A 20,572-nucleotide genomic window follows, 5' to 3' on the forward strand; every position below is an offset into this window, starting at 1 on the left:
GTATACTTTTTCATGATATTCTAATATTTAGAGATAGGATATTTGAGTTTTCTTAAGCTGTAAGCCATAATCAGCAATAAATCAGAATAAAAGGCTTGCAATATTTCAGTTGATTTGTAATGAATCCAGAATGCATGACATTTTTGTTTTTTTAATTGCATTACAGAAAATAAAGAACTTCATCACAATATTCTAATTTTCTGAGACAGTCCTGTACATATATGTATATACATATATATATACATATATGTATATACATATATATATATATATACATATGTATATTTATGTATATACATACATATGTATATATATATACATATATATATACATGGTTATGAGTTTATGAGAATAAAAAGATAAATGGGAGAAGGCTGCTGGAGCTACGAAACAGACATTATTTATTATTATATCATAATATTATCATTATATAATATACAATAATATATATAATATATATTAAGATATAATAGTGCATATTATTATATCATATATTATTATATCATAATATATATTCATATATATAATATCATATAAGACATTCTATTCATTATTATTATATTATCTGATATTATTTACTGCCAGTCCGCGTTAGAACCAGAACGTGATCAATCTTAAAGTTGATATTCTAATATTGTCTTCAGTGATCAACGGCGGAACCAGAATGAAGGAGGACCACGGAGCAAAGGATTGTGGGTAACCTTTATTAAGTGCATTGATATAATTGATGCTCCATGTCTTCAGTCAGGAGGAGGATCAGGATGCTGGTCCTGAGCTCTGGACTCAGATCATGGAGAAGTTCAACCACTGCAGGAGGAACACAGAGAGACCGGTCACTGCTGGGTCCTGGTGGGACCAGGTCCTGGTCCTGGTTCCATGAATGTGCTGACAGAGCGTTCTCACCTGGTTGAAGTCGAGCTCGATGGAGCCGCTGTCGTGAGCGTCCAGCTTCTTAAAGATCTCTGAGGAGGAAGAGGAGGCACGTGATGAAGCTGCAGTTAGCCACGCTAGCTCGTTAGCTCGCTATAAAAAATAGAATTATTGACGCTTTGTGTGTCATCAGGTGGAGAACATGCAGAACGTAGAGAACAGAGAACATGCAGCAGGAGTCACTCACTGAACATCATCTCCAGCCTCATCAGACACCCCGTGAAGTTGTCGAAGTCGATGGTCATGTCGGGGTCGGAGTAACGAGCCACCAGCAGCTGGTAGATGGTGTTGTTGAGAGAGAACCCTGGAGGAGCACCACCACCATCATCATCATCATCATCATCACACAGCCTCTAGAGGAGGAAGAGGAGGAGGAGGAGGAGGGACTGACCTGCGTCTTTGAAGGCCACTCTCATCTCTGGAGTGCTCATCGTTCCTGAGTTATCAGAGTCATTCTTCTTGTAGATGGTCTGAAGACACACACACACACACACACACACACACACACACACACACACACACACACACACACACACACACACACACACACACACACACACACACACACACACACACACACACACACACACACACACACACACACACACACACACACACACACACACAGAGACACACACACAGAGACACACACACACACACAGAGACACACACAGAGACACACACACACACAGAGACACACACACAGAGACACACACACACACACAGAGACACACACACAGAGACACACACACACACAGAGACACACAGACACAGAGACACACACACAGACACAGAGACACACACACACACAGAGACACACACACACACACACACACACACACACACACACACACACACACACACACACACACACACACACGGCTCAGTGCTGGTCTCAGGCGTTCGGGGTAAAGGTCAAAGGTCACCGGTCCTACCAGGTATCTCTGCACCTTCTTCCACAGAGTGGCGAACTCCCCGAGGCCGAGCTTCCCGTTCCCGCTGTCCTGCTCGTGGTTAAGATGACGTGTCGAGTTTCATTTGTTTACAGGAAGAGACGTAGCTCATATGACTGACGACAACAACAACAACAACAACAAGCCGGAGCAGGATACGTCCATCAGGTTCACCATGACCCTGCAGGTCTCCAGGCTGAAGCCGTCCGTCTTGATGTCGGTTCCTGTGAACAAGTGACGGACAGGTAGGTCGACGACATCCGACCCACAATGCAACAGGGCACAGGGCAGCGGCGAGCTCACGTTTGCATACGATCTTGTTCATGATGGTCTTCAGCTCCGGGGCGGAGATCTCCATGTCCTGGAACACAGAGCGACGCTCAGCGGGCTCAGGCTCCGCCTCCAGGAAGTGATGTCATACTTACATCTCCGGCCAGTTTGGTGAAGAGGCCTCTGAACCCGGCGTCCACCTCTTCGTCGGACACGGTTTCCTGGAGATGATCACCATGGCAACGGGAACGTCACACAGAACTTTATTCACATTACTCTGTAAAGTATGGAAGACGCTCCACAAACTACGACAAATAAAGTGTGAACGCCTCGGCCTCCAAGTACTCACGTCTTCCAGCTCGGCGCTGACGGGGTCATCGCACGGCCTGAGGGCCAGAGGAGAACCCTTAGAACACAGGGAGAACCACCACTACAGGTCTCAGAAGGGTTAAGAGGCGTTTGAGGACCACAGGAGAGGAGAACCCGTAGAACACAGGGAGAACCACCACTACAGGTCTCAGAAGGGTTAAGAGGCGTTTGAGGACCACAGGAGAGGAGAACCCTTAGAACACAGGGAGAACCACCACTACAGGTCTCAGAAGGGTTAAGAGGCGTTTGAGGACCACAGGAGAGGAGAACCCGTAGAACACAGGGAGAACCACCACTACAGGTCTCAGAAGGGTTAAGAGGCGTTTGAGGACCACAGGACAGAGGAGAACCCTTAGAACACAGGGAGAACCACCACTACAGGTCTCAGAAGGGTTAAGAGGCGTTTGAGGACCACAGGACAGAGGAGAACCCTTAGAACACAGGGAGAACCACCACTACAGGTCTCAGAAGGGTTAAGAGGCGTTTGAGGACCACAGGACAGAGGAGAACCCGTAGAACACAGGGAGAACCACCACTACAGGTCTCAGAAGGGTTAAGAGGCGTTTGAGGACCACAGGACAGAGGAGAACCCTTAGAACACAGGGAGAACCACCACTACAGGTCTCAGAAGGGTTAAGAGGCGTTGAAGGACCACAGGACAGAGGAGAACCCGTAGAACACAGGGAGAACCACCACTACAGGTCTCAGAAGGGTTAAGAGGCGTTTGAGGACCACAGGACAGAGGAGAACCCGTAGAACACAGGGAGAACCACCACTACAGGTCTCAGAAGGGTTAAGAGGCGTTTGAGGACCACAGGACAGAGGAGAACCCGTAGAACACAGGGAGAACCACCACTACAGGTCTCAGAAGGGTTAAGAGGCGTTTGAGGACCACAGGACAGAGGAGAACCCGTAGAACACAGGGAGAACCACCACTACAGGTCTCAGAAGGGTTAAGAGGCGTTTGAGGACCACAGGACAGACTGTGGGCCTGAGGGTCTTACAGGGTCTCGCTCTGCTTCTCGGAGAACACCCGGATGCAGAAGTCCCCGTTGAGGTGCGGCTCGAAGGTGGAGGGCACCACCAGGTACTCGCCGGGCGGCAGCTTGAAGCGCGTGCTGACCTCACGCAGGTTGATGAAGGTTTCGGACTTGGCCGTCTGAGCGTGGGTCAGGAAGAAGTTCTTGTCCAGGTGGACATCCCTCTGCCCGTAGAACTGAGAGGACAACCAATCAGAGCCGGGGGCTCGGCCAATAGAAACGGCTTCACGCCCTGCTGGCGGTTTCTATCGATTGCTTTAGGAACGTTGAAACTGAACCAGGAGTTTCATATGAATGCACTAAGTCACTCTCTGATGGTGTGTTTAAGGACCCTCTGACGTCTGAGCTTTAACGGGTTGGCTGAGTAAAAGTGAGTTAGCTTAGCTTAGCTAAGATATTGATTATCGAGCGGTCTGAAGACCGCTGGAAGCTAAATGATAATGACATCATCACCACGGTAACACAGCATCATGAAAGAGATGGATTCAAAGTGGGAGGAGTTTGACCTTTGACCTGCGGGCGTTGTGGGCGGCCAGAACTCACCTGCTGTGGAACCTGAGGACAAACACAAGAAGAGGTTGTTGTTGTACCGGAGGCAGAACCTCGTGAAGTTACCAGAGGCAGAACCTTGTGAAGTTACCAGAGGCAGAACCTCGTGAAGTTACCGGGGGCAGAACCTCGTGAAGTTACCAGAGGCAGAACCTTGTGAAGTTACCAGAGGCAGAACCTCGTGAAGTTACCAGAGGCAGAACCTTGTGAAGTTACCAGAGGCAGAACCTCGTGAAGTTACCGGGGGCAGAACCTCGTGAAGTTACCAGAGGCAGAACCTCGTGAAGTTACCAGAGGCAGAACCTTGTGAAGTTACCAGAGGCAGAACCTCATGAAGTTACCGGAGGCAGAACCTCGTGAAGTTACCAGAGGCAGAACCTCATGAAGTTACCAGAGGCAGAACCTCGTGAAGTTACCAGAGGCAGAACCTCATGAAGTTACCAGAGGCAGAACCTCGTGAAGTTACCAGAGGCAGAACCTCATGAAGTTACCAGAGGCAGAACCTCGTGAAGTTACCAGAGGCAGAACCTCATGAAGTTACCAGAGGCAGAACCTCGTGAAGTTACCAGAGGCAGAACCTCGTGAAGTTACCAGAGGCAGAACCTCGTGAAGTTACCAGAGGCAGAACCTCGTGAAGTTACCAGAGGCAGAACCTCGTGAAGTTACCAGAGGCAGAACCTCGTGAAGTTACCAGAGGCAGAACCTCATGAAGTTACCAGAGGCAGAACCTAGTGAAGTTACCAGAGGCAGAACCTCGTGAAGTTACCAGAGGCAGAACCTCGTGAAGTTACCAGAGGCAGAACCTTGTGAAGTTACCAGAGGCAGAACCTCGTGAAGTTACCAGAGGCAGAACCTTGTGAAGTTACCAGAGGCAGAACCTCGTGAAGTTACCAGAGGCAGAACCTCGTGAAGTTACCAGAGGCAGAACCTCATGAAGTTACCAGAGGCAGAACCTCGTGAAGTTACCAGAGGCAGAACCTCGTGAAGTTACCAGAGGCAGAACCTCGTGAAGTTACCAGAGGCAGAACCTCATGAAGTTACCAGAGGCAGAACCTCGTGAAGTTACCAGAGGCAGAACCTCATGAAGTTACCAGAGGCAGAACCTCATGAAGTTACCAGAGGCAGAATGTCATGAAGTGACCAGAGGCAGAACCTCATGAAGTTACCAGAGGCAGAACCTCGTGAAGTTACCAGAGGCAGAACCTCATAAAGTTACCAGAGGCAGAACCTTGTGAAGTTACCAGAGGCAGAACCTCATGAAGTTACCAGAGGCAGAACCTCATGAAGTTACCAGAGGCAGAACCTCATGAAGTTACCAGAGGCAGAACCTCATGAAGTTACCAGAGGCAGAACCTCGTGAAGTTACCAGAGGCAGAACCTCATGAAGTTACCAGAGGCAGAACCTCATGAAGTTACCAGAGGCAGAACCTCGTGAAGTTACCAGAGGCAGAACCTCGTGAAGTTACCAGAGGCAGAACCTTGTGAAGTTACCAGAGGCAGAACCTCATGAAGTTACCAGAGGCAGAACCTCATGAAGTTACCAGAGGCAGAACGTCATGAAGTGACCAGAGGCAGAACCTCGTGAAGTTACCAGAGGCAGAACCTCATGAAGTTACCAGAGGCAGAACCTCGTGAAGTTACCAGAGGCAGAACCTCGTGAAGTTACCAGAGGCAGAACCTCGTGAAGTTACCAGAGGCAGAACCTCGTGAAGTTACCAGAGGCAGAACCTCGTGAAGTTACCAGAGGCAGAACCTCGTGAAGTTACCAGAGGCAGAACCTCGTGAAGTTACCAGAGGCAGAACCTCGTGAAGTTACCAGAGGCAGAACCTCGTGAAGTTACCAGAGGCAGAACCTTGTGAAGTTACCAGAGGCAGAACCTCGTGAAGTTACCAGAGGCAGAACCTCGTGAAGTTACCAGAGGCAGAACCTCATGAAGTTACCAGAGGCAGAACCTCGTGAAGTTACCAGAGGCAGAACCTCATGAAGTTACCAGAGGCAGAACCTCATGAAGTTACCAGAGGCAGAACCTCATGAAGTTACCAGAGGCAGAACCTCATGAAGTTACCAGAGGCAGAACCTCATGAAGTTACCAGAGGCAGAACGTCATGAAGTGACCAGAGGCAGAACCTCGTGAAGTTACCAGAGGCAGAACCTCGTGAAGTTACCAGAGGCAGAACCTCGTGAAGTTACCAGAGGCAGAACCTCGTGAAGTTACCAGAGGCAGAACCTCATGAAGTTACCAGAGGCAGAACCTCGTGAAGTTACCAGAGGCAGAACCTCGTGAAGTTACCAGAGGCAGAACCTCGTGAAGTTACCAGAGGCAGAACCTCATGAAGTTACCAGAGGCAGAACCTCGTGAAGTTACCAGAGGCAGAACCTCATGAAGTTACCAGAGGCAGAACCTCGTGAAGTTACCAGAGGCAGAACCTCGTGAAGTTACCAGAGGCAGAACCTTGTGAAGTTACCAGAGGCAGAACCTCATGAAGTTACCAGAGGCAGAACCTCGTGAAGTTACCAGAGGCAGAACCTCATGAAGTTACCAGAGGCAGAACCTCATGAAGTTACCAGAGGCAGAACCTTGTGAAGTTACCAGAGGCAGAACCTCATGAAGTTACCAGAGGCAGAACCTCATGAAGTTACCAGAGGCAGAACGTCATGAAGTGACCAGAGGCAGAACCTCATGAAGTTACCAGAGGCAGAACCTCGTGAAGTTACCAGAGGCAGAACCTCGTGAAGTTACCAGAGGCAGAACCTCGTGAAGTTACCAGAGGCAGAACCTCGTGAAGTTACCAGAGGCAGAACCTCGTGAAGTTACCAGAGGCAGAACCTCATGAAGTTACCAGAGGCAGAACCTCGTGAAGTTACCAGAGGCAGAACCTCGTGAAGTTACCAGAGGCAGAACCTTGTGAAGTTACCAGAGGCAGAACCTCATGAAGTTACCAGAGGCAGAACCTCATGAAGTTACCAGAGGCCAGGGTTTTTCCTGGGTCAAAATGGGTCTTCGGTGCTCCCAAACAAATTACTGTGATATGGCAAAACGGTCTGTTTTGCCATATCACAGTAATTAGCAGACATCGATGTATTTTTTTTCTTTTTTTCACATAAATAATGGAGGCAATGCTTGAGGAAATCATTTTGCTTCCACTTTAGATTAATAAAAATCGGCTAATAGATTGACAATTAGAGATGCACCGATCAGAACCTTGTGAAGGTACCGGAGGCAGAACCTCGGGAAGTTACCGGAGGCAGAACCTCGGGAAGTTACCGGGGTCAGAACCTCGGGAGGTCTCCTGTGGTCCGGTTCTCACCTCGTAGATGGCGAAGCCGACGGTGTGCATGTCCTCTCCTTGCTTACGCAGCTTACGCCGGTTCTTCTGGATCAGACCGACCACGAAGCTGCAGCCCACCTCGCCGTCGCCCGGGTCGTCATCCTCCTCCTCCAGCCGGATCACGAACTGAGGGTTCATCCAGAAGGTGTCTGCGGAGGGTCAGGTCTGATCAGAGGGGTCCCCCAGACCAGGTCTCGGGTCCCAGACCTGTACTTACAGGGGTTGTTCCGGCAGCCCCCGGCGGTGGACCCTCTCCTCCAGGTGCCGTCGAACTTGCTGACGCTCCAGTGTTTGACGGAGTCGTCGTCGATGGTGTCGGGGGTCAGAGTGCACACCTCCACCCGGTTGTAGTTACGCGAGAACTCGCTGAAGGACATCCTGCAGAGATAGTGAAGACAGGAGCTCTCACTCTGCAGCTGGCAGCAGCATCACCACGCCACTGGGGCTGCTACCCACCAGAACTCTCCGTCCTCTGCGTTGGCGTGGGGACAGTCTCCTTGCACAGAGCTCCACTCGGACGACCTGGACGAGCACACAAACACCAGCGGTCAGCGAGGAGACAGGAACCCACGAAAACCAGGTCTATGGTCCACGGGGAGACCAGCTGCCCCCTCTCTTCTGGTCTCAGTGGGTCTTCTTCTAATCTTGATTGTGACATCTTGAGTGTTCTGATTATGAAGAGGTTCCATGAGGAAGACCTTCGTGAGGAAGACATTTGTGAGGAAGACCTTCATGAGGAAGACCTTCATGAGAAAGACATTCATGAGGAAGACCTTCATGAGAAAGACATTCATGAGGAAGACCTTCATGATGAAGACCTTCGTGAGGAAGACATTCATAGATAGATATAGATATATACTTTATTAATCCCCAAGGGGAAATTTGGCGTTACAAGTAGCAGCACCAATAAACTAAACACACAAGAATAAAAACAAAAACAAAACACAAATATAAAAAAACAGTGATGAAAGATATAGAAGTATACAAAGTAAAATACAAAACAAAATATATATGTACATATACAACACACATGCATACACAACGCACAACATCAATGACAAATCAAATCAAATTCAAAAATATTAAATATAGACAGTGTGCAAAATGCAAAGTGTGTGTATGTGTGTAGTGTAAATGCAAAGTGTGTGTATGTGTGTAGTGCAAACAAATGAAATGTGTGAAGTGCAGATCAACATAGTGTGGATATATTCATCTCCTTGTTGGACTCGATTGGCTTCTGTCAGAGAGAACAGAAACCCACTCACAGCTTTGGCCACACGCTTGATCTTGTTCTTACTTATGGCGTTGACATTGAGCATCTGAAGGTCTTCCCACAGAATCCTCTTCTGTCAGACCACAACCTCATCACTTTTGAATTTATACTACCGGAGTGTACTCCGTTAGTCAAAAGTTTCTACACCAGATGTCTAACTGACAGTGCTGTAGCTAAATTTAAAGAAGCGATTCCTTCTGCATTTGATTCAATACCACGTCTCAATATAACAGAGGACTCCTGGTCTAACTTTAGTCCGTCCCAGATTGATCATCTTGTTGACAGTGCCACAGGCTCTCTGAGAATGACACTGGACTCGATAGCCCCTCTGAAGAAGAAGACAGTGAGGAAGAGGAGGTTTGCTCCCTGGTATAACCCTCAGACCCGCAAACTGAAGCAACGTCACAAAGCTTGAACGCATATATGCTCAACTAATCTGGAAGAATCCCGCTTAGTTTGGCGAGATAGCCTTAAAACTTATAAGAAGGCCCTCCGTAATGCCAGAGCAGCCTATTACTCATCAGTAATAGAGAAAAATAAAAACAACCCCAGGTTTCTCTTCAGCACTGTAGCCAGGCTGACAGAGAGTCACAGCTCTGTGGAGCCGAGCATTCCTATAAACCTCAGTGGTAATGACTTTATGAACTTCTTTAATGAAAAGATTTTAACTATTAGGGACAAGATTAATATTCTCTTGCCCATAACCAGTGATCTGTCCTCAAGTGGAATGGCCTTGGAAACCGCTGTATGCCCTGGTGTATATTTGGAGGGCTTTTCTCCCATCAACCGTGACCAATTATCTTCAACGGTTTCTACTTCAAACACGCCTACCTGTCTCTTGGACCCCATCCCGACGAGGCTGCTTAAAGACGTTTTGCCTTTAATTGGCGGCTCTCTATTAGATATTATCAATGTGTCTCTGCTAACAGGCCACGTACCACACTCCTTCAAAGTGGCTGTTATTAAACCTCTCCTGAAGAAGCCCACTCTGGATCCAGAGGTGTTGGCTAACTACAGACCGATCTCTAACCTCCCCTTCCTCTCCAAGATCCTTGAGAAAGTGGTCGCAAATCAGTTGTGCGACTTTCTACATCATAATAGTTTATTTGAGAAATTTCAATCAGGATTTAGAAAACACCACAGCACCGAGACAGCACTGGTGAAAATTACAAATGACCTCTTAATGGCAGCAGATAAAGGACTCCTCTCTGTCCTGGTCTATTAGACCTTAGTGCTGCATTCGACACCATTGACCATGACATCCTGTTACAAAGACTGGAGCAGTCGATTGGCATTTCAGGCACGGCACTAATTTGGTTTAAATCCTATTTATCAGATCGATCTCAATTTGTATTTGTAAACGATGACGCCTCGATAACCACCAACGTTAATCACGGAGTTCCACAAGGTTCTGTGCTTGGACCAATTTTATTTACCTTATACATGCTTCCTTTGGGCAATATTATCAGGAAACACTCCATAAACTTTCATTGTTATGCAGATGATACTCAACTATATTTATCGATAAAACCAGAGGAGAGCAACCAACTCGGTAAAATTCAAGCATGTCTTAAAGACATAAAACATGGATGACCTCCAACTTCTTGATGTTTTAAACTCAGACAAAACCAAGTAATTTTAATCGGCCCTGAGCACCTCAGAGATCAATTATCTGGTGATGTGGTTTCTGTAGACGGCATTGCCCTGGCATCCAACACCACTGTAAAGAATCTTGGCGTTATCTTTGATCGACTTGTCCTTTAACTCCCACGTAAAGCAAATCTCAAGGACTGCATTCTTTCATCTACGTAATATTTCAAAAATCAGGCACATCTTGTCTCAAAAGATGCAGAAAATTGGTTCACGTTGCTACTTGAGACTGGATTACTGCAACTCCTTATTATCAGGCTGCTCTAATAAGTCTCTTAGGTCCCTCCAGTTGATCCAGAATGCTGCAGCTCGTGTTCTCACTAAAACTAAGAAAAGATATCACATCACTCCTGCACTAGCTGCTCTGCACTGGCTCCCAGTAAAATCAAGAATCACTTTTAAAATTCTTCTCTTAACCTACAAAGCCTTGATTGGTGATGCACCATCATATCTTAAGGAGCTTGTAGTACCATATTGCCCAACTAGAGAGCTACGCTCACTAAATGTGGGACTACTTGTAGTTCCTAGAGTCTTAAAAAGTAGAATGGGAGCCAGAGCCTTCAGTTATCAAGCTCCTCTTCTATGGAACCAGCTTCCACCTTCAGTCCGGGAGGCAGACACAGTCACCTCATTTAAGAGTAGACTTAAGACCTTCCTCTTTGACAGAGTTTATAGTTAGGGCTGAATCAGGTTCACCTGGTCCAGCCCCTTGATATGCTGCTATAGGCTTATAGCTGCCGGGGGATGTTTAGGATGCACTGAGTACCTATCTCCTCTTTTTTCTCTCCTTAAGGATGAATGTTCATCTCTCCATCACACGTTACTAACTCTGCTTTCTCCCCGGAGTCCTTTTGATTTCACGTCTCATGGGGTCATCGGACCCTATGAGACGGCATAGATCCTATCTGCCTGATGGATCGTCTGGGTCGTGGAATTCCTGCTCCTGACTACGCCACTGTCCTGTTGAGACTCCGCCCACTGTTGAGACTCCGCCCACTCCTCCTCCCCACCGCCATCTGCCTGATGGATCGTGGAGGTCTCCATCGTGGAATATGCCTACTATGAACTATTCATCCACTCTGTCACATTCATTGAATGTATTTTAACTCTAATCTGTCCTTCTGGTCACATGACATCTATTGTTCTGTCCATCCTGGAGAGGGATCCTCCTCTGTTCTCTCCTGAAGGTTTCTTCCCTTTTTTTCCCCCTGAAGGGTTATTTGGGAGTTTTTCCTGGTCCGATGTGAGGTTTTGGGGCAGGGATGTCTATGTGTACAGATTGTAAAGCACTCCGAGACAAATTAGTAATTTGTGAAATTGGGCTATACAAATAAACTGAATTGAATTGAATATGAAGTTATTATTGTAGTTATTGCACTATGATCTGGCAAGAGGTGATCTGTTGTAGAGCCTCATAGCCGCCGGCAGGTTCTCCTGTATCTGTCCTTGTGGCAGCGTGAGGAGACGTCTGGAGAAAGTCCTCCTCTGTCCCTGTAGGAGGTGGTGGAGAGGGTGGTCCGGGTGGTCCGGGTGGTCCGGGTTGTCCAATATGGACACAAGTTTCTTCAACGTCCTCCTCTCCACCACCTGTTCCAGGTGCTCCAGCTGGCAGCCGATGATGGAGCCAGCCTTCCTAACCAGTTTGTTGAGACGGCTGGTGTCACCGGCTCCGATGCTGCTCCCCCAGCAGACAATGGCAAAGTGCAGCACACTGGCCACGCCCACTGGGAGAACATCTCCAGCATCTTGCTGCACACGTTGAAGGATCAAAGCTTCCTCAGGAAAAAGAGTCGAGTCCTCCCCTTCTTGTATACAGCGTTGGCCTTCCAGTTCAGTCGGCTGTCGATGGAGACGCCCAGGTACTGGTCCTCCTCCACCAGGTACTGGTCCTCCTCCACCATGTCCACGTCCACTCCCAGGACACTCAGAGGTGGAGGAGCTCTTCCTCCTGAAGTCCACCACCATCTCTCTGGTCTTGGCCACGTTCAGCTGCAGGTGGTTCTCATCGGCCCACTTTACAAAGTCACTCACCACTGCCCTGTACTCCTCCTCCCGTCCATCCCTAATACACCCGACCACTGCAGAGTCATCAGAGTACTTCTGCAGATGACTCCGTGTTGTACTGGAAGTCACTGGTGTACAGGGTGAAGAGTGTTGGAGGAGAAAATGTGTTCACAATTGTCTCCTCCCAAATGTCTATGGGGGGGGTAATCTAATCCTGTGTGGGGTCATGTGAAAAGGTCACAAACCGATGACTTGAGGTGATGGACCAACCGGAAAAGTCACTCAAATGTTGGGGGGTTGCAGAATAAACAGGGCCGTCAGGGGTCTTCACTTCTATTTTGGAGAAACAGATGGACTCTGGAATGTGTACATCTCGGCGAGGTCCTAGTTTGGAGAAACAGATGGACTCTGGAATGTGTACATCTCCGCGAGATGTGTATAAGAGGAGACAAATCCACGAAGAAGGCAGCATTAAGTCTGAGACTTCTCATTCGGAGGGTTCAGACTTTGCTCCACTCAGCTGGGTGTTTCCATGACTTGATTTGTGTGATTACTTATTGGTCTAGTTGACTCACTTGTCCACTTGTTTGTACCTGGCTCACATTCTGATCATTTGTGAACTTGTTACTATATAATAAAGTGTGATAAGACCACCGTGCTTAAAATACTCTTGATTTCTCACAAGACATCGGAACAGTTATTCCACCACAAAGAGGAAGGGAGACAGAACAGTTCCCTGTGGGGCTCCAGCATCACTGACCCCCGTTCCAGACAGCACATGGCCCATTCTGACAAACTGTGGTCTGTGAGGTAGTCAGTGATCCAGGAGATGGTGAAGACCTTCATGAGGAAGACCTTCGTGAGGAAGACCTTCATGAGGAAGACCTTCATGATGAAGACCTTCATGAGGAAGACCTTCGTGAGGAAGACCTTCATGATGAAGACCTTCGTGAGGAAGACCTTCATGAGGAAGACCTTCATGAGGAAGACCTTCATGATGAAGACCTTTGTGAGGAAGACCTTCATGAGGAAGACCTTCATGAGGAAGACCTTCGTGAGGAAGACCTTCTTGGTGATCGGTACTCATGGAACCTACGGTGACCACTGTGGGTCCAGATCCTCCTGGTCTTCTTTGGAGGAAGGATTCATACAGACGGTTAAACGTGTGTGTGTGTGTGTGTGTACCCATCGCTCCAGGCTCCGGTCCACTCCACCTGACCCCAGGGGTTCCTGATCCTCACCAGCTTCTCCATCCGGCCGCGGTAGTTCACCTGGACACAAACACAACGTGAACTCTTCTTCTTCTCCTCCGGTCGTCTGCAGGAAGTGACCTCATGACCTCATGACCTCACCTCCACGGCACCGGTCAGCGAGTAGGCGTGGCCTTTCACCAACTTCTGACGGGTGACGGCCTCCGAGTCCGCGGCGCTGGTGATCTGCAACAACAGGCGGCGGCTTAGTCCTGGTCATCAACGTCTAGCTCCCAAAACAGATCGGGTCTACGTGGTCCCGGGTCTACGTGGTCCCGGGTCTACGTGGTCCCGGGTCTACATGGTCCCGGGTCTCGGTGGAGGACTCACGTCGATGGAGCAGCCCAGCAGAGCTCCGGCCTCCAGGGCCTTCTTGATGATGTGGAAGAGGTTTGGCGGCGGCCGCTGGAGGTCAAAGTTCTCGGCGATGCCTCCGGTGAAGTCCTCGAAGCCCTCCGTGGTGGAGCCTCCAGACAGGGCCTCATAGCAGCCGTTGACTCTGAGGGACACAGAGGCCTTCAGGGGGGGCCACACAGGAGGAGCCACACAGGAGGGACCACACAGGAGGAGCCACACAGGAGGAGCCACACAGGAGGAGCCACACAGGAGGGGCCACACAGGAGGGGCCACACAGGAGGAGCCACACAGGAGGGGCCACACAGGACTCCCCTGTATGCAGACAACACACTTCTGTTCTCATGACTTCATCTATGAGCTCAAGGGGCGGAGTCTACCTGGCCAGGAGGTCACATGACCAGGAGGGAACCAACCGGTGAGAACATGTCAGGATCAGGAAAGTGACAAGTGAAGCCAGAACCATCTCCTCCTCCAGCAGGGGGCGGGTTGTATGTTTTATATATATATATATATATATATATTAGTGCTGTGAAAAATAACGCGTTAACTCAGTTAATTAAATTACAGGTTTAACTTCTTTTTTTTAACGCATTTAACGCATGCGCAGAATGAGCTTCCAATCCGTCTGTTGTTGGTCGTCTCGAACCAGCAGCATGTCATTCTGTCTCTACGTGTCACGTTAACACGACTCCGATCCCCGTCTCGCCGGATGCCGGCGTGTGCGCACATCGGGACGAAAAAGTCACTTGCACCAATGTTTTAATGCAGGGGTGCTCAATATGTCGATCGCGGTTGCCGCAGAGTTCAGATGCCGGTCTTCGCGCATGAAAAGTCACTAGCACCCCCCTAACTGTTACTCATAATGTAGTCAAACAAAAACGGAGCAAATCACCGTGTTCATGGCCCGGCAAAGACAGCGCGGTCTCCTGGCTTCAACACGTTACTGTCAGGAAGACACAGCGCACCAACAAAAAGTTTTTGTAAAACTTTTACCTTTTCTGATTCCGCTAGCTCTTTGCTAACTTCCGCTAGTACTTCCGCTAATACCTCCGCTAATACATCTACTTAGAAAGTGTATTCTGTACGTTTTCTCCGTCGAAATGTTGCAAGACCCGACTTGCTGCATTGATCGCGACTTTAGACATTGTGTGTTAGGGCTCCTCTTGTGAAAAATTATTACGAAATAAAAGAAAATGTATATGTTCTTTGCAAAGATGAGGATATGTTGAATGCTGGGATACCAAACATGCCCATGTTTATTGACGTGGTCTGCGTGAGCGAGCCGTTTAAAGGGAAGGGAGGGTCTTAAGGACGCCGGCGTCCTCAGTGGAGTGGAAGAGGTTAACCCTCCTTTACATTTACATTTACTAACATATTTTACCCTCGGGGTCAATTTGACCCCAGCAATTAAAACCTACAGAAAATTATTAGAATTAATATTGCTTCCCAAGTTTAAGTGTGAGGTACTTTATGTTTGTTTGTTGACTACCTAAATAGCCCATTAAATATATAAAAAAGTTGATATTTCTTATAAGTTTGACACAGTGAAAAACAGCCTGGGGTCAAATTGACCCCAAAGAGCACCGACATTAAACATTGAATGGGGTCAAATTGACCCGAAAGGTAACAGGAGGGTTAAACATTCTGTTTAGGATGAAGATGTATTAATGTTCCATATGGAAGAAAACTGCTAAATAACTGCTGAGTTGCAGCACCATTGTATAGAAGAATGTATAAATGTATATATCCGTCTTTTGTCATAAATCTCTATGTTCTCACAAAATATACCGAGAATATCGGTAATATGTGATTAATCATGATTAATCCACAAAAACCTGTGATTAACCCGATTAAAAATTGTAATCGTTTCACAGCCCTAATATATATATATATATATAATGTGTCTTACTTGGCGTAGGCCTTCTCCAGCAGGGCGCTCCAGAACTCCCTCCCCTCAGCCGAGTGGACGAACAGCAGCTCTCCGTCTTTGACCGGCAGCCGGTCGTCGATGACGACGTCCACCCACTCCCCGTACTGCCAGAACTGAGACGGGACAGACACTCATGAGCGTCTTCCTCAGTGGTCAGACACTCATGAAGGTCTTCCTCAGTGGACAGACACTCATGAGCGTCTTCCTCAGTGGTCAGACACTCATGAGCGTCTTCCTCATTGGACAGACACTCTTGAAGGTCTTCCTCAGTGGACAGACACTCTTGAAGGTCTTCCTCAGTGGTCAGACACTCATGAAGGTCTTCCTCAGTGGACAGACACTCTTGAAGGTCTTCCTCAGTGGACAGATACTCATGAAGGTCTTCCTCAGTGGACAGACACTCTTGAAGGTCTTCCTCAGTGGACAGACACTCATGAGCGTCTTCCTCAGTGGACAGACACTCATGAAGGTCTTCCTCAGTGGACAGACACTCATGAAGGTCTTCCTCAGTGGTCAGACACTCTTGAAGGTCTTCCTCAGTGGACAGACACTCATGAAGGTCTTCCTCAGTGGACAGACACTCTTGAAGGTCTTCCTCAGTGGACAGACACTCATGAGGGTCTTCCTCAGTGGACAGACACTCTTGAAGGTCTTCCTCAGTGGACAGACACTCTTGAAGGTCTTCCTCAGTGGTCAGACACTCATGAAGGTCTTCCTCAGTGGACAGACACTCATGAAGGCCTTCCTCAGTGGTCTCAATTCTTCTTCCTGTCTCCAGCTTTTGATTCACGACTTCTTTAATTGGTTTTGAGAAATATAAAAACAAACTGTCAACAACAAAGTGTTCTCCGACTGTGACACTAGTCGGGCCTCATATCCAGGACCGCTTAGCTTCTCCTCTGAGGAGAGATCCTCCATGCCAACAGTTCCTCTGAGAACGTCTCTGGGTTCTCAGAGGAACCCTGGTCAAACAGGAAGTCTCATTCCGGCGCCCACATGGAGGCTGTGAGCTCATGAGAAACGCTGGAAGCTCCAGTTCTGAAGAACTGGGTCACCAAGTGGTTCAGAGACACCATCGTGGTCTCTAGAATGTGGATCACATTAGTTGTGGAGTCCCACAGGGTTCAATGTTGGGTCCCATGTTATTTGATAATTTTACCTCCGAACACAGAGACACATTTGAACTTCTCACTCAATCAGAAGGTTCATCAGGTAACCAGCCTCCCTAACCCCGTGAAGGGAGGTCCCCTTGGATCAGGTCTAGACTGACCCCCTTCACAGACTCTGTTACCTGGAAGTGGAAGATGCCGGCGTAGTCGTCACCAAAGCTCTGGTCGGTGGGCACGACTCTGGCCATCACGTACTCATTCAGGGTCAGCGAGGCGATGGCGGCCAGCAGCCAGCAGTCACCTGGGGACACGGGACATGAGTACACACAGCGTCCTGCAGGGGCCCCGAGTACACACAGCGTCCTGCAGGGGCCACGAGTACACACAGCGACCTGCAGGGGCCACGAGTACACACAGCGACCTGCAGGGGCCACGAGTACACACAGCGACCTGCAGGGGCCCCGAGTACACACAGCGTCCTGCAGGGGCCCCGAGTACACACAGCGTCCTGCAGGGGCCCCGAGTACACACAGCGTCCTGCAGGGGCCACGAGTACACACAGCGACCTGCAGGGGCCACGAGTACACACAGCGTCCTGCAGGGGCCACGAGTACACACAGCGACCTGCAGGGGCCCCGAGTACACACAGCGTCCTGCAGGGGCCACGAGTACACACAGCGTCCTGCAGGGGCCACAAGTACACACAGCGACCTGCAGGGGCCACGAGTACACACAGCGTCCTGCAGGGGCCACGAGTACACACAGCGTCCTGCACTCAGACCGTCTCACTGCTCGTTTAATGGATCTCTGCCCTGATGTCGCTAAGAGATCTCACTCTGAACTAAATTCCTGATCAACTTTACTTGGTTCATGCAGAGACAAATCTTTACTGTCAAGTTACTCAACAACAGTCTGTGGTTCAGGCGAGTCACCAGCACCGCGTCCACAGAGTCTGTGTGTGTGTGTGTGTGTACTCAGGGCGTGTCCCCATTGGTTAACATCTCTTCACGCCCTCTCTCTGATGTGTGTCTTTGTCTCTCTACAGGCCTCTTCCTGCTCCTGATTACATCAGAACCTCAGCCGGTTCTCCTTAAAGGTTCTCGTGCTCTTCAAGTACTTGTTGCCCACTAGAGGACATCACAGTTGAAAATGACTCCAGATCCACAATCTGGAAATGTGGTTCAGAACCAGAGCACCATACTGTGGTGTGTTCAGGGACAGTCTGACAGCACCATACTGTGGTGTGTTCAGGGGCAGTCTGACAGCACCATACTGTGGTGTGTTCAGGGACAGTTTGACACCACCATAGTGTGGTGTGTTCAGGGGCAGTCTGACAGCACCATACTGTGGTGTGTTCAGGGACAGTCTGACAGCACCATACTGTGGTGTGTTCAGGGACAGTCTGACAGCACCATACTGTGGTGTGTTCAGGGGCAGTCTGACAGCATGAGTTATGTGGTGTGTTCAGGGACAGTGAGGAGAACTCACCTAGTGCTCCCTGGCAGATATCGGTCCTGGTGGCTCCGCCCACAATGAACTCCGGATTAGAGACCAGTTCCTAAGGACCAGAGACCAGGATCACACATACTGTTAACAAGTATGACGTACTTTAAATAATACTTACACTCTCAGTATTACTGACATACTTTCAGCGAAACTCAAATACTGGAAGTATTACTGAGAGAGTAGAAATACTTTAATACAGTCAATAATATTCAAAACTAAGAGAAACTCTGACAGAAATACTCACATATCTAATTCTGAGATACTTTAAATAATACTCAGATACTACTGAACAATACTATAATAATAATAATAATAATCATTTATTTTATATAGCGCTTCTCTAGACACTCGAAGTCGCTTTACAGTCCAGAGTCCAGTAGTCACACACAGTCATCCCGGTGGTGGAGCTACATCAGTAGCCACAGCTGCCCTGGGGCAGACTGACGGAAGCGTGGCAGCCAATCAGCGCCTACGGCCCCTCCCCCAATCAACGCCTACGGCCCCTCCACCAATCAGCGCCTACGGCCCCTCCCCCACCACCAACATTCATTCACATCCATACGAACCGGGGTGAGGCTGCGGTGCATGTCTTTATGATGGTGGAGGAAACCGGAGGACCCGGAGGAAACCCACGCAGACAGAGGAGACCATGAGGAGAACACGAGGAGAACATGAGGAGACCATGAGGAGAACACGAGGAGAACACGCTCCACACAGAAAGGACCGGGAGCGACCGGGACGACCGGGATTCGAACCCAGGGCCTTCTTGCTGTGAGGCGACAGTGCTAACCACTGAGCCACCGTGCTGACAGTATACAGAATATCACGTCTGTAAAATATAATGTTTTAATCTACAGAGCATCAGGGATCACTTCCTCCTCTTCATCCCTTTCCTTCTCGTCCTCTTCTTCCTCCTCATCTTCCTCCTCTTGCTCTTCTTCCACCTCTTCATCCTCATCCTCCTCTTCAGTTCTCAACTTCCAGTCTCTATCAAGCTCCTCTTCTAGGGAACCAGCTTCACCTTCAGTCCGGGAGGCAGACACAGTCACCTCGTTTAAGAGTCGACTGAAGACCTTCCTCTTTGACAGAGCTTATAGTTAGGGCTGAATCAGGTTCACCTGGTCCAGCCCCTTGATATGCTGCTATAGGCTTATAGCTGCCGGGGGACGTTTAGGATGCACTGAGTACCTATCTCCTCTCCTCTCTCCTTAAGGATGAATTTTCATCTCTCCATCACACGTTACTAACTCTGCTTTCTCCCCGGAGGAAGTTGCTGATCTGTCACTCTGGTGCCGGGACAACAGCCTCATCATGAATGTCACCAAAACTAAGGAGCTGATTGTGGACTTTAGGAGGGTACAACAACAGAGGACGTACTCACCACTGGGGATTAACGGGACTACTGTGGAGAGGGTGAGCGGGTATAAATACCTGGGAGTCCACATCACCGAGGATCTGACATGGTCAACGAACACAGGCACTCTGGTGAGAAAGGCAAGGCAGCGCCTCTACCACCTCCGGCAGCTGAGGAAATTTAAAGTTTCCCAGAGGATCCTTCAGTCCTTCTACTCTGGAGCTGTAGAGAGCGTCCTGACAGGAAGCATCACAGCCTGGTTTGGCAACTGCTCCGCTCAGGACAGGAAGGTTTCAGAGAGTAGTGCGTTCGGCTGAACGCACTATTGAACTACACTCCCACCCTGCAGGACTTGTACACCAGGAGGTGCAGAACCAGAGCCGGCAGGATCATGAAGGATCCTCACCACCCCAACAACAGACTGTTTCAGCTGCTGCGGTCAGGCAGGCGCCTCCGTAGTCACGCTGCAAGAACAGAGAGACTGAGACGGAGTTTCTTTCCTCAGGCCATCAGGATTGTGAACTCCGACCTCACCAGGACCCCCACATAGACCCACACAACTGCCCCTCTTAGGCACACACACACACACACACACACACACACACACACACACACTTAGTGTAAATATTGTGTTGTTTTTTATTGTAAATAGTGTGTACTTGTTGCCCTTGCACATTCCTGCTGAGCATTGCCACTTT

General features: G+C 48.8%; 1 protein-coding gene across 1 annotated transcript in view; it reads right to left on the reverse strand.

The window, feature by feature from the left end:
- Window positions 1–688: 688 nt before the first annotated feature.
- Window positions 689–20,572, reverse strand: part of LOC130191246 (calpain-2 catalytic subunit-like) — a 28,068-nt gene continuing 8,184 nt past the window's right edge. The window contains exons 2-21 of the mRNA XM_056410911.1: window positions 18,503–18,572; window positions 17,197–17,315; window positions 15,885–16,018; window positions 13,949–14,117; window positions 13,721–13,804; window positions 13,554–13,639; window positions 7,898–7,963; window positions 7,659–7,819; window positions 7,421–7,590; window positions 4,106–4,117; window positions 3,527–3,738; window positions 2,503–2,539; window positions 2,309–2,374; window positions 2,187–2,244; window positions 2,043–2,107; window positions 1,866–1,934; window positions 1,322–1,400; window positions 1,118–1,234; window positions 904–962; window positions 689–807 (exon numbers count right to left, since the gene is read on the reverse strand). Of these exons, the coding sequence (XP_056266886.1) occupies window positions 784–807; window positions 904–962; window positions 1,118–1,234; window positions 1,322–1,400; window positions 1,866–1,934; window positions 2,043–2,107; window positions 2,187–2,244; window positions 2,309–2,374; window positions 2,503–2,539; window positions 3,527–3,738; window positions 4,106–4,117; window positions 7,421–7,590; window positions 7,659–7,819; window positions 7,898–7,963; window positions 13,554–13,639; window positions 13,721–13,804; window positions 13,949–14,117; window positions 15,885–16,018; window positions 17,197–17,315; window positions 18,503–18,572 (1,857 nt within the window). The 3' untranslated portion in view covers window positions 689–783. The remainder of the gene's footprint in view (window positions 808–903; window positions 963–1,117; window positions 1,235–1,321; window positions 1,401–1,865; window positions 1,935–2,042; window positions 2,108–2,186; window positions 2,245–2,308; window positions 2,375–2,502; window positions 2,540–3,526; window positions 3,739–4,105; window positions 4,118–7,420; window positions 7,591–7,658; window positions 7,820–7,897; window positions 7,964–13,553; window positions 13,640–13,720; window positions 13,805–13,948; window positions 14,118–15,884; window positions 16,019–17,196; window positions 17,316–18,502; window positions 18,573–20,572) is intronic.

The sequence above is a fragment of the Pseudoliparis swirei genome, unplaced genomic scaffold, assembly GCF_029220125.1.
Source record: "Pseudoliparis swirei isolate HS2019 ecotype Mariana Trench unplaced genomic scaffold, NWPU_hadal_v1 hadal_29, whole genome shotgun sequence".
Lineage (NCBI taxonomy): Eukaryota > Metazoa > Chordata > Actinopteri > Perciformes > Liparidae > Pseudoliparis > Pseudoliparis swirei.